Source organism: Typopeltis vanoorti, chromosome 22 (genome assembly GCF_054136105.1).
Source record: "Typopeltis vanoorti isolate ZY-2024b chromosome 22, IOZ_Tvanoo_1.0, whole genome shotgun sequence".
Classification (NCBI taxonomy): domain Eukaryota; kingdom Metazoa; phylum Arthropoda; class Arachnida; order Uropygi; family Thelyphonidae; genus Typopeltis; species Typopeltis vanoorti.
In genome coordinates this window covers 96,297,262-96,310,669 of record NC_143570.1, presented here as the reverse complement: position 1 = coordinate 96,310,669, position 13,408 = coordinate 96,297,262, and the positions used below count along the sequence as shown (strand labels likewise).

The window sequence follows — 13,408 nt, the reverse complement described above, 5'->3', positions numbered from 1 at the left end:
GCCCTCACAGTGAAAAGTTTGGAGACCACTGCTCTAAAAGAAAAATATGTGTTCCACATGTATTTTTCTTCATAAAAGAGACAGATGACAGCAACCTTCTTTATTGACACACTGATGCTAAGTATTCTAGACACTGGATTTGGTTTCAATTGAAGACTTTATAGCAAGAAGGGATTAACTCTAGTTTTATCAACTTTTGGCAATTCAATAAAAACTATTTCAAAAAAATATTTTTAGACTGTTATTCGAAATGTTTTGCTAACAACATACAATATCCATATGAATACACATTTGAGCACTATTATTATTATTAATAATATCTGATCTCCATGAAGTCAGAGACTCATTGTGGGAGGTACACACACACTATCATACACAAAGCTAATCCAACCATGCCTTAAACTGATTGAATTTGGCTACATTCACAACACACTCAGGCTATGCATTCCACTCCATACAGTGAACCTGCTCCTCATTCCTCTTCTTACATCCTCCTTATACAGTTTCCAAGGATGGAATCTTGTTCTACCCCTATTAATATTATTAACCTACTCCCTCAATCTGGAGAGCAGATACACTAACCACTCGGCCAATCAGGATGGCATTCTACGAAATTCTATTTCCCATTCTATGAAAAATTTGTTCCATGTTAACCTGATAACAAGCCCTGACTAACTTATATGTCTCATTCTTATCTTTCCTTCTATTTATGAGGCTTTGCAATTGCCATTCTTTCAATCTGTCTTCAAAATTCCAAAGGCCACTTACCACCTTTGTGAATCTTTTCTGGACTCTGACATATCCTTGTCACCATGAAAACTTGGTGACCAAAATCTGTGCACAATAATTCATATGAGGCCTAATTAGGTCTTATACAAATCATAGCCTCCTTATTTCTGCATGGCAAGGTCCTTCACATCATTGCCATTATCAGATGTGACAACTTGTGCAATGTGACACTGAATTTCCGGTTTTTGTCCACCACCATTCCCAGATCTCTCATCTCCTCAACCTCGTTTAAAGTTTCTTCAAGTGTATACTTTGCATCTCATTGTTGCTTACCAAATTTCAAAACCTACACTTTGCTGAGTTCCATGCTGTTGCCCACTCATACAATCTATTCAAGTCATCCACATCTGCTCGACTCTCTATTGCTCTCCCCAATTTTGCATCATCTGCACAGAGTTGCATATCACCAGTTAAACCATCACAATATCATTAATATTCAAATTGGGCAACAATTTTCCCAATACAGACCCTTGCTGTACACCACTAGTGACTTTTCTCTTTCAGAATACTGCACCCAATTTTGTTACCTATCTGACAGCCAGTCACAGATCCAACTCACTAGTCTGTTAGCCATTCCCATCTGTTTCAATTTATTTAACAGCTTGTCATGTGGTGGTCTATTAAAAACTTTTGTAAAATCTAAGTATGCCACTGTATATGCATCAAAACCTGAGTTTTTAGGAAGAAAAGTCTTGTTATCTCTATGTGAGACTGGCTAGTCACCTTCAGTTTAAAAATCAAAATGTACAGTTTTAATTTTAAGTATCATTACATCTTTGCCCTTAAGTATTGAAAGTTGTATTATCAGACACTGCATTCACTTGATATACTTACAAGATAGAAACAGAAAATTTTGCAACTTGAAAAAAAAAAACAATTTTTTTAAAATTTATCTTCACTACAGTGATGCAGAATTTTTAATAAATTCGAATATTATGTACTAAGTTACCTTCCATTTTTTTATATTAAAATTACTGGAACACCAGTTAGATTTTATATTTTTATTGAAAACTTATGTTTAATTAAACCAAATATCATATTTTCAGATATTCTCTGAGGTAAAAGCAACACTTGCATCTCACGTAGCTCAAATTGTTCCTGGAAGTGTAGAAGTATTTATTCAAAACAGTTCCATTCCAGCTAAACTAGAGCTAGCAGAGATAAATAACGAAACACAGTATGTGTTGTGTGGTTCTTTAGAAGATATTGTGTCAGCACATGAAAAATTAAAAGAATTTATTTCAAAGATTATTTCAGAAAATAAAGTTAACAATCCAAGTAATCTATATAATATGCTACATCATCAGCAGTCAAGCTCTATAAATAATTGTGTACTGATTACAAATAATGATAATATAGTCAGCTTAAATAAAGAACATTGTGATTTAAAAATATCTAATAGACAACCAGCTGTATCTCAGAGAAGTGAACGATTGCCTCCCAGATGGTCTGGAAGGAAATCAACATTTCTTCAAAAAGAAAAACTTAGAGTAAGCCAAAGAATCAAGTGTTTAAGACTAACTAGAGGTAATATTGTAAAAAGAAAGTACACTCACAGATTTAATACTTTACTGGAAAATTCCCGGTTAGATCATACATCACATAATAATCAAAGTGATGAAGAGAATTTTCATTCCAAGATATTAAATAGTACTGAAATTTCTAATATTAATGAACCAATAAGTGATGCTGAGCAGGAATCACATGATGAAAAGAGTAATTATGAAAAGAAAAGAAGAAAAGATTATGAAGCAGAAACCCCATTTAAGTATTTTTGCAAAGTTTGTTCATTCAAAACAAAACGAATAAGCCACTTCAATAAACATATGGGTATACATGATAAGGTAAGTTTTTTTTTATTATCATATTTTTTTATTATTAGAAACTATAACATTTAGCACACTTATCAGTTTTTATTTTTAAAAGCAGAAATATCACCATTTAATCGTCCTCTTTGTAATTTGTAATTTTTCACGGACCACATAGTAGCTCTCGAGAAAATGGAAACTGATAATAGAGAATTCATCTGTGAACAGTTTCACAACCACGTGAACAATTATGAGCTTAACATGCCGCATGCAGTACTTCTCATTATTAAACTGATCTTGGGTTCAAGACTGCTTTGATAAAGCTTTTTTTTTTTTTTTGTCATTACAATATGAAGCAATGTTAATGATATATGTATTTACTATGATAACAAACCAAGAGGCTATTTTGGATGGTGACAGATCTTGCTCCACCTTTGCTCCTAGTTGTCCTGGTGTTGTACTACCCAAGTGATTACTTACACTTGGGCTTGCTGATAGTTTTTTGGCATGAAACTCTAGGACTTCGATGGATTTCGATACGATTTTTGTATCCGGCTGTAGAATAATACTGGATTTACCATCTCCCTTAAACTTGATATATGTATTTTTTTGCTATATTTGGATCATTTGAATTGTAATGATTCATGTCAAAGTTTCAGGAACAACAGCAACAAAAATATGTAGAAACAGTAATGCAAATAAATAATTTACTGACTAAAATCAATTATATACAAGTTGATGTTTCTAGCTCAGGCTAGTATTATCAGAAGCATTAGAAAAATTATGGAAACAACTACCTTGTTAGAGTAAAACTTCAATTTAATATAAACCAAAATAATCACTCTCCCTTTTTTCAACCTTCATATTGAGGTCATCATCTGGAGTATACACATATATACAAAGAAACAAGCTTACACCCTACATCAAATTGATTGGAAAAGTATTTTGGATTTCAATACTTATGATACTTCAGATTTGGTCCCCAGGATTTGAAGGGGATAAATTAACTGTGGAAAGGATACAAAGACGGATGACAAAGATGGTTTCAGGACTGTACAAGGATAGTTATGAGGATCGGCTGAGAGAATGTGGACTGCAGAGTTTGGTGGATAGAAGAAGGAGAGGTGATACGATTGAGACTTTTAAACTGTTGAGAGGTGGTTACAGGGTTGACACTGGGGAGTTCTTTCACTTGGCTGAACAGCGGGAAGGAGTGATGACAAGGGGCCATCCCTGGAAGTTACGAAAGGAAACTGTGAGCAAGAGGTTAAGGAGTGGTTTCTTTGTGTGGAGTGTGGTTGAGCCGTGGAATGCATTGCCTGATGGAGTGGTGGGAGCGAGAACGGTCAATGAGTTTAAAGAGTGGTATGATAGACTTTGTGTTTCTCGGGGGGGGGGGACCTCTCCTCGATGAGTCTTGACAGACTTTGTCTTAGGAAGGACCTCCCTCGATGAGTCTTTTGACTCCATGGAGGCCTGAATAATGATAATAATAATAATTTGTTCTTTACATCATACAAAAACCTGGTATGAATGGAAATTAAAAGAAGCTTGTGAAATTTTGAATTAATCATCCTAATCTTAACAATAATGGTAGCATAAAAATCCTAATAATTTGGATGGCACACATTCAGCCCACTTAGTTCTTTAAGTTTTCCAGCAAACCCTGACTTTAGAACTCTAAGCAATTTTTTAGCTTTTATTGGCCACCATCCATACTGTTTTCATTTATATGTATACTTATATGAGTAACTTCTGTGTGAACATGATGCTCTTTGGCTTAATTTATTTTTGTAACCTAATAGATAATAACAGGACTCTAGCTTTGTAGTAAGTTCCCCCCCCCTCCCCCCAAAGATCAAGCCAATAGTTTTAATGGTTGATCAGTAACTTTAGCATATCATGTAGGTTATATTATAGTGCAGCTTGTTTCTTGTATATATATATATGTGTGTGTGTATACTCCAGACGATGATGACCTTAATGTGAAGGTCGAAACATCGAGTGATTATTTTGGTTTATATTAAACTGAAGTTTTACTCTAAAACACAGTAGTTGTTTCCATAATTTTTACGATGCATTCTGATTACTGTGTAAGCATTAAGGAAAGGATTATCAGAAGCAATTTAACAATACATAATCAATAAAGATAGAGAATGAAATGATCTCCTGAACAAGGATAGTGATGTTCATGGAGTGGAGAAAGTGGCACTCTTCGTGGTAATTTCTATTATTAATGCTGATGGACAGATAGGCGGTATGACAAAAATCTAATCTGGGAGTGTTAAAGGATCCTGCTGATCTGTCTCAGGAAGGTGGAAATTTTGTTTAGAGGTTTATATACAGTTCTGACTGTGTTGTTTCAGGAAGGAGCCAAGTTTATCTATTATACCTTTGATGTAGGATAAAAATAGGGTGTGTGTATTCACATGATGAAAAGATTATGAAGCAGAAACCCCATTTCAGTAGTTTTGTAAACTTTGTTTTTAGATGCATGCACACACAAGGGCATGCTGAAAAGTTGTGATAATCAGCATGAAGGAATTGAGATAGAGCCATGTAACTTGCACATTATTCTACATGTTCTCTACAAAGCGTATACTTGTTACAACACTGCTGCATCATTTGCAATCCTCTGAATAAAAAAGTCTTTCATTTGTTGCACAAACCAGTCCTCAGCTGCAGATATGACTTCATCATCTGTGGTAAATTTTGTACCTTTCAAGCGTTTCTTTAAATTTGGGAATAGGAAATAGTCAGATGGGGCTAGGTTTGGTGAATAGGGTGGGTGATTCGAACATTAAAAGCCCAAGTTGTGTATTGTTTATTGGGTCTCATGAGCAGTGTGAACATGTGCATTATCCTGCAAAAGCAACACACACCTGCTCAGTTTCTGGCAGCGTTTTTCCTTCAATACCTCCTTCTGTTCCTTTGGAGCTATTGAATAAATTGCTGCTGTAACATTTTCACCTTTTCTGAGGTATTTGGTAAGGATTACACCATCCATATCCCAAAAGAAAATGGCAAGAACCGTTTCTGCTGACCTTTGGTTTCAGAACTTCTTTGGCCATGGAGAACCTTTGTGTCTCCACTCCATTGACTGCTGTATGGTCTCTGGATCATAGTGATGAAGCCATGTTTCATCAACAATCACTATATAAGCCAAAAAATTTGCACCTGATTTCTCAAAATTACCCAAAATCTGTTGATGAAAGCACATGTTCTTTCTTTTGGTTGGCATTCAAACATTTGGGGACCACCCACTTCATTGAGGGCATTTGCATGTCCAGATGTTGGTGGATAATGACCCCAACTTGTTTTCTTGATATCCCCAGAGTCTTTGCAATGTTTTTGGTTGGTATTCATCTATCATCAAAGATCATGGCATGCACCACAGTGGTGTTTTCAGGTGTGATCACTGTGGAAGGTCTTCCTGACTTGGGAACATCTGTTGTCTCAGGATGCCCAGTTTTAAACTTGGCCACCTATCTGGCAACTCTTGGATATGCTGGGGCACAGTCCCCTAAAGTCTCACACAAAGTTTGATGAATCTCAGTTGCATAATTTCTTGCAGCAAAAAAACTTGCACCTTTGTATCTTCAAATTTCTTCAAAACTTCTGACATATCTTCTTATATATCCTAAAAAAACCCAGATTATTAAAATTTGATGAAATGCTGGTGTTAAAGAGTTTTAAGATATGTTCTTTCTTGTGGTTATGTCAGTTGCTTGAATATAATTTTTGTTCTAGGTGTTTATCTCAGCTCTACCCCTCATACACCATATCTTTACATCAAATTTGTGTGTGTGTGTCATCTTCATCATCATATATATAAACATCATCACCATGCTTTTCAAGGATTTATGTCTAGAGTTGTCAGTTCCAGCCATAGAATCATCATTAAATCTCTTAAGAGGACGTCCTGGTTTTCTTTTTCCTAAGGATTTGTAATTTTAGGCTTGTTTTCATAATCTTTCTGTTTTCATTCTTTCAACATGTTCCATCCATTTATGTTTATATTTTTCAATTTTTTTTTATTACTGATTCCTGGTTTAATTCTTCCATAATTTCTTCATTTTTTTATTTTTTATTTTTTGTGATCAAATAGAGTATACTTTGCAGTTGTTCTTTGTTTGTCATTTTGTTTTATTGTCCAGATTTCAGTTCCATACAATCGGACTGGTATGCTTTTAGGTTTGTTTTTGAACCAGGTTAGGTTTAAATATAGAGTTAATTACACATATTATTTGTAAATATTTCACAAATTTTAGGTTTATAGCTTTTTCATTTTCATGTGTAATCATACATCCTAGGTAGTTAAACGAATTCACCTGTTCTAAAATCTTGTTATCTATTACTATTTTAGTTTTTACTGGATCTTCTCCTTTCGTTTTTTATTTTTCTGTTGATATTATCATTCCATAATCTTAAGCTCTTTCATTTAAATTTAAAATATCTTTCTGTGAGTTATCTTCAGAATTTGTAATTATTATTTGGTTCCTCAGCAAAAAGGAGGTTTAAGGTCACAGTAGGAGAAAGTTTAATACCTTGATGGAAATTTTTATTCCATTTTATTATTATTTCATTTAGATAAATATTAAAAAGAGTTGCTGAAAGGGGGACATCCCTGTCGGACTCCTTGGTTTATCTCTCTTGGATATGATAGTTCATAATTTAATCTTATTTGTATTTGATTATTTTCATATATACTTATGATAGCTTTTAGAATATTATTTGGTATTTTTTTTTCTCTTAATATGTTAAATAAGATACTTCTTTTAATGCATTTTTGAAAATTATGGAGACAACTACCGTGTTTGAATAAAAACTTTAGTTTAATATAATTAAAATCTACATTCAACTTTTTGACCTTTATGTCAAGGTCATTTTCTAGAGCATATAACTATACAGAGAAAGCAAGCTACACGACAATCAAACTAGTTTGTTAAAGTTACTGACCAACTGCTACAACAATTGTTGGCCTGACCTCTGATGGAAAAAAAAAAATTATACATCAATGCTAGAGTCCTGTTTTTAGTGTTATCTGTTGGTTGTAGACATACATTGGGTGCAACAACAAGTCTACGTATCTATCTATATACATATATTAACATCATGATTATACATGTACATTCCAGCCAGTTAGTATGGAATGGTTTCTAATACTAGCTGAAGATTGGCTAGAGTCCTGACTTATGCTGGATCTTATATATTAGGTGGGCTGAATGTGTGCCATCCAGATCCTTGGAATTTTCATGCCATCTTTGTTGTTGATATTTGGGTGGTTGCAGGATTTTGCAGGCTTCCTTAAATTTCTTTTCATACCAGGTTTTTGTGTGGTGTAAAGAGTGGGTGTTTTTCCAGTTGATTTGGTGTAAGGTGTTGAGCGCGTGATCTGAGAGGCCTGCTTCACCATAATGGTTATATTTAATGTGTCTAATGTGTTCTTTCTTGCATACACGGATTGTCTGTCCTGTTTCACTAATGTACGGTAAGTTACAGGTGCAGCAGATGCAATAGACTCCAGGATGTGCCAATGGGAGGAGAGGATCCTTAGAGGAGCTGAATATGGTTTAAGTTTAGTGGGTGGTTTAAAGGTGGCATTGAGGTTATAATGTTGTAGGATTCTGTCGAATTTTGCTGATAACCCCTTTAATGTATGGGATGACTGGTTTTACTGTAATCTAGATTCGTTTTTGTTGTTGTTTTATGGAGTATTTTTTTAATGGTATTTTTGTTATAGCCATTATTTATGAATGTATCGCTGATGATTTTTAGTTCTTGTTTCGGGGCTTGCTGGTTAGAGCAAATTGTTGTTGCTCTGTTTTTAAGGGTGTTAACGACTCCATATTTTTGTGATCGGTGGTGGTATGAATTAGCATGGATGTATTGGCCCGTGTGTGTCAGTTTTCGTTAGACTGTGAAGGATAGACTCCTGAAGGAAGACGTGTGACTAGTGTGTCTAGGAACGGGAGCGAGTTTTGATTTTTGATTTCGATAGTAAATCGTATGCATTCGTGTTGTTTGTTCAGGTGGCTAAGGAATGTGTTTAGCGTTTGTCGCCCGTGCAGCCAGAATCACGAACAAGTTGTCAATGTATCTAAGCCAGACTGTCGGTCTTAGCGTGGCGGAATCAAGAGCCCTTTGCTGAAAGGTTTCCATCTAGAAGTTAGCGATTGGTGTGGGGATAGTGGTGAGCCCATGGCTGTACCTTCTTTTTATAGGTAAAATTTGTTTTGCCACATGAAGTAACCGGAGTGTAGTACATAGGCAAAGAGGGCCGTAATGTCGGGCGGAAATTTGTTCTGTAGTAGGAGAATTGTGTCATTGATGGGGACATTAGTGAAAAGGGCAGAAACGTCGAAATGGACTAATAAGTCATCTTTGTCGAGTGTTATGTTTTTAATTTTGTTTATAAAGTGTTGTGTGTTTTTTATGTAGGAGGGGGAATGACCTACCAACTCCTTGAGTGTTGCTGCTAATTTCTTGGCTAAGTGGTAATTGGGACTGTCTATTCCTTCCACAATTGGTCGAAGAGGAACATTTTGTTTGTGTATTTTTGGGACCCCATATTCTGGGGGGGTTGAGTTTTTTAAGTCTATTTCCCCCCCCCCCCCCCCCCCCCCCCCGAATATACGGGGTCCCGAAAATACACAAACAAAATGTTCCCCTTCGACCAGTTGTGGAAGGGGAATATTTTGTTTGTGTTTGATCTAATATATAAGATCCAGCATAAGTCAGCGGGACTCTAGCCAATCTTCAGCTAGTATTAGAAACCATTCCATACCAACTGGCTGGAATGTACATGTATAATCATGATGTTAATATATATCTATAGATAGATACATAGACTTGTTGTTGCATCCAATGTATGTCTACAACTAACAGATAACACTAATAATAGGACTAACATTGATGTATAATTTTTTTTTTTTCCATCAGAGTAAGGCCAACAATTGTTGTAGTGGTTGGTCAGTAACTTTAACAAACCAGTTTGATTGTAGTGTAGGCTTGTTTTCTGTGTATAGTTATATGCACCAGAAGATGACCTTGACATAAAGGTTGAAACGTTGAATGTAGATTTTAGTTATATTAAACTAAAGTTTTTATTCAAACATGGTAGTTGTCTCCATAATTTTCAAAAATGCATTCCGATCACTGTGTAAGCTTAAAAGAAAGGATACTTCTTTTAACTTTGACAAATGCTTTTTCAAAGTCAATGAATGTAATAAGTGTTTCTAAATTGTATTCTCTTCTTTTCTCTATTATACTTGGCTCCTTTCTGAAACAATACAATAGAATCAGAAATGTATGCATATCTCTTAATAAAATTTCTACCTTGTTTAGAGAAATCAAAGATCACCAGGATCCTCTCACCTACACAGCTATCTACAGCATCCCCTGCTAGTGTGGAATCTATTATTTTGAACAGAGAGGATGAACTACTTTGGTCAGAAAAACAAACAAACAAAAAAAAAAAAACATAAAAAAATACATCTGCTTCTGACAACCAAAAAGTGGACTAGTACAAACTAGGACAATTGTGAATTTCACAAATATCCCATTTTTTGGGATATTTGTGAAATATCCCATTTTTTAAACTGGGATATTTCACAAATCCCAGTTTAAAAGGGAGAAGGGAGAGACTTATATATATTTATTTATTTTATATGTTACTCTCGCACACGAGAAACTAGTGCCAGTAGGAAATAAGCACATTGACTATGCAAATTGCCCACATAAAAACACTTTTGTGTTATACTTTTTTTGCAACTTTTCATACATTTGATTGATATAAAGGTAAAAAAATTACCTTTATTGAAAATAATAGTTGATTATTGCTATAGCAGTAGTTATAGTAATAATACAGTTTTAAAATATTTTCATTGTTTTATATTTAAGAGGACAGTACTACAAGGTAAATTTACATTATTACTAACTTCCTGTTGAAATTTTCTTCCAAATTAGTCTGTTATCTGTGATTCCAACACTGTCAAATCCTGTATTTTGGTTTTATAATGCACCTCTAAACACTGCATCAGTCTTAGTTCTATGGTTCTTTTCCTTGCCATTCTATCAAAAAGGTATTCTACTAACCTTTCCACTCATGTTCTGCTTAAGTGAACACCACTTGAGATCAATTCTGCTTGCACATTCTTGACTGAAAATTTTTGGCTTCTTTCTAATATCATCTTTTTAATGTGGTTCTGCCATTGATGCCATGTGTTCACTCCTCAATATTTCTCATGTCTTTCATATCTAGTCTTTAACTTTTTTATTTCTAACCAAACCATCAGATACATAAGTTAAAATTGGCTTGAATGCTATCTTACATGCAGCTCATATATTGCTTTCCTTAATTTCACTCCAGTTCCATATAAATTATTTGACTACTTCATCATACCAGCTTTTCCTGTTTTGTTATCATCATCATCAAATTTCTGACATGTACCCTCAAGGGGTGTACAGGATATGAGTGTACTACATGAAAAACTTACATAATTACTAACTTCCTATCAACAATTTTCCTCCAAATAAGTCTGTTATCTGTCAAGACTTGAACATTATCAAATGGCACTTTTACTGTATCAATCCACCTATATATTGGTCTTCCTATGAGTCTTTTTCCTGCCAACCTGACAGAGAACATTTGTTTTGCTAATCTTTCCTCTCTCATTCTGTTTATGACCATATCACCTGAGATTAGCTCTGCTAATGCATTCCTGGATGCTGACAATGTCAATTTTTAATATGATATTGCCATTGATGCCATCTGTTCATGCCCCTAATCTTTTTCAGGGAGAAAGATTAAGGGCATGAACAACCAAACACTAGAGATCACAGAAATGAGTCTGATCTCTAGTCTTTGGTCAAGTGTTTTATTTCTAACCATCTCTCAGATCCATAAGTCAAAATTGGTTTGAACACTGTCTTGTATACAGCTAATTTAGTGTTTTGACTAATTTCTCTCTTATTCCATATAAATTTATTCGGTTGGCTTCCTACCATACTATGTTCATTCAGATGTCTATTTCCATATTTAATTTACTATCTTCACTAAAAATTGTGCCTAAATAGTTGAAAAGTTTTACTTGTTCTATAGGTTCTTCATTCACAATGCAGATATTTTTCAATGTTTCTGCCTATTTTCATCATCTTGTAATTGCTGATTTTCGTACCAAATTTATTACAACAGTTATTCAATTTAATCAGGGAATCTTGCAGACTTGTGCTAGATTTATTTAAAAGTATTGCCATCATCTGCATAAAGAGTTGAGGTTAACATCTCCAATTTTGATATAATTTTTATTATTACTTTTTTTCATAATTTGATCCATATAGATAATGAATAACACAGGGGATAATGTACATCCTTGTCTGACACGAGATTTAACACCTAACCATCTTCCTGTGCTTCCTTCAATTGTAACTGCTGACTTACAACTCAAATAAAGACTAAATATTGCTTGATGTAATACTCCATTGACACCATATAACTGTAGTGTTTTGAATAGCTTTTCTCTTGGTACCTTGCCATATGCTTTTTGCAGGTCTAAAAAACTTAAATACAAATCTTTGTTATATTACCACAGTTTCTCAGCTATTTGTTGTAATGTGAAAATCTGATCCTGACAGTGTCTATTTGGCCTGATTCCAGCTAGTTCTTCTCCAAGCTTCCCTTCCTTCTCAACCGTTTCTTTTCTCAAGTATACTTGCATAAATCATACCAGGAACACTCGGTAGGGAAATACCTCTGTAATTCTCATATTCAGTTTTATTTCCATTTTTATATATGGGTACTGTGAGAGCTCTACTCCAATCATCAGGAATTCGCCCATCTGTCCAGTCGTTCTGAACTATGCAGTGCAGCTACTGCAAGACCTTTATACTTGAGCATTTCTGGTCAAATATCATCTACGCCAGCTGCCTTTCTACATTTCAGGCTTTGGAATTTTTTCTACTTGAAGTATGGATATGTATTCCTGATTACATGCCTGTTGAGTGTTTTTTACCATGTTCTGTCACTGATTGTTTCATTTAGCAATTTTTCAAAGTAATAACTCCTTACTTTGAGAAAATCTTTTTCTCCAGTTTTCATGTTACCTTTATCATCTTTAATTTCTTTTACAGTACTCTTTCCTCCATTTCTGAGCTTCTTCAACAACCTCTAGAATATCTTGACACCTTCTTGATATTTATTTTCTATGTTTTTACCAAAGTCTTCTGAAGACTTTTGTTTAGCTAGTTTACACAGTGTTTGGCTTTTTTACATTTGTCTCTGTATTCTCTAAGAGCACAAGCTGACTTATTTGCCATGAACTTTTGATATGCTTTCTTCTCCTTCACTGCCTCTTTAACTTCCTGTGTCCACCACGGAGTTCTGATTTTTCTATCCTTGCAGACAATCTCTTGCCACGTGCCTCTCTGGCTAAATCTTCAAGATTCGGTTCCTATTCACAAACTCTCATTTTTTCTTGAATAATGCTTGTGTATTTTACTCTACAGTTCACATCTGAGAGTTGCTCAACTTTTGTTTGTTTTAAAACTTTCTTACATGTTCTTCTTTTCAATATGAACAATTTTATTCTGCTCAAGACTAAATGTTGATCACTTCAAATCCTCTGTACTCTCTAGTGTCCTGCACCAGTGGGAAAACATGATTATGAACAATAGCATAGTCATTGTCAATGAGACTTTTCTTATTCCTTGCATCATCTCTCCATGTGAATTTATGTACATTTTTATGTTTGAACGTTGTGTTGGTCCATGTCCTGAGCAGAAATCGAACAGGTATTTTCCATTATTAACTC

At 34.6% G+C, this 13,408-nt stretch overlaps 1 protein-coding gene across 1 annotated transcript in view; it reads left to right on the top strand.

The window, feature by feature from the left end:
- LOC150094578 (uncharacterized) overlaps window positions 1-13,408 on the top strand; it is a 114,579-nt gene that overhangs the window by 68,861 nt on the left and 32,310 nt on the right. Inside the window, exon 2 of the mRNA XM_090412112.1 lies at window positions 1,836-2,633. Within this exon, the coding sequence (XP_090268238.1) occupies window positions 1,836-2,633 (798 nt within the window). The remainder of the gene's footprint in view (window positions 1-1,835; window positions 2,634-13,408) is intronic.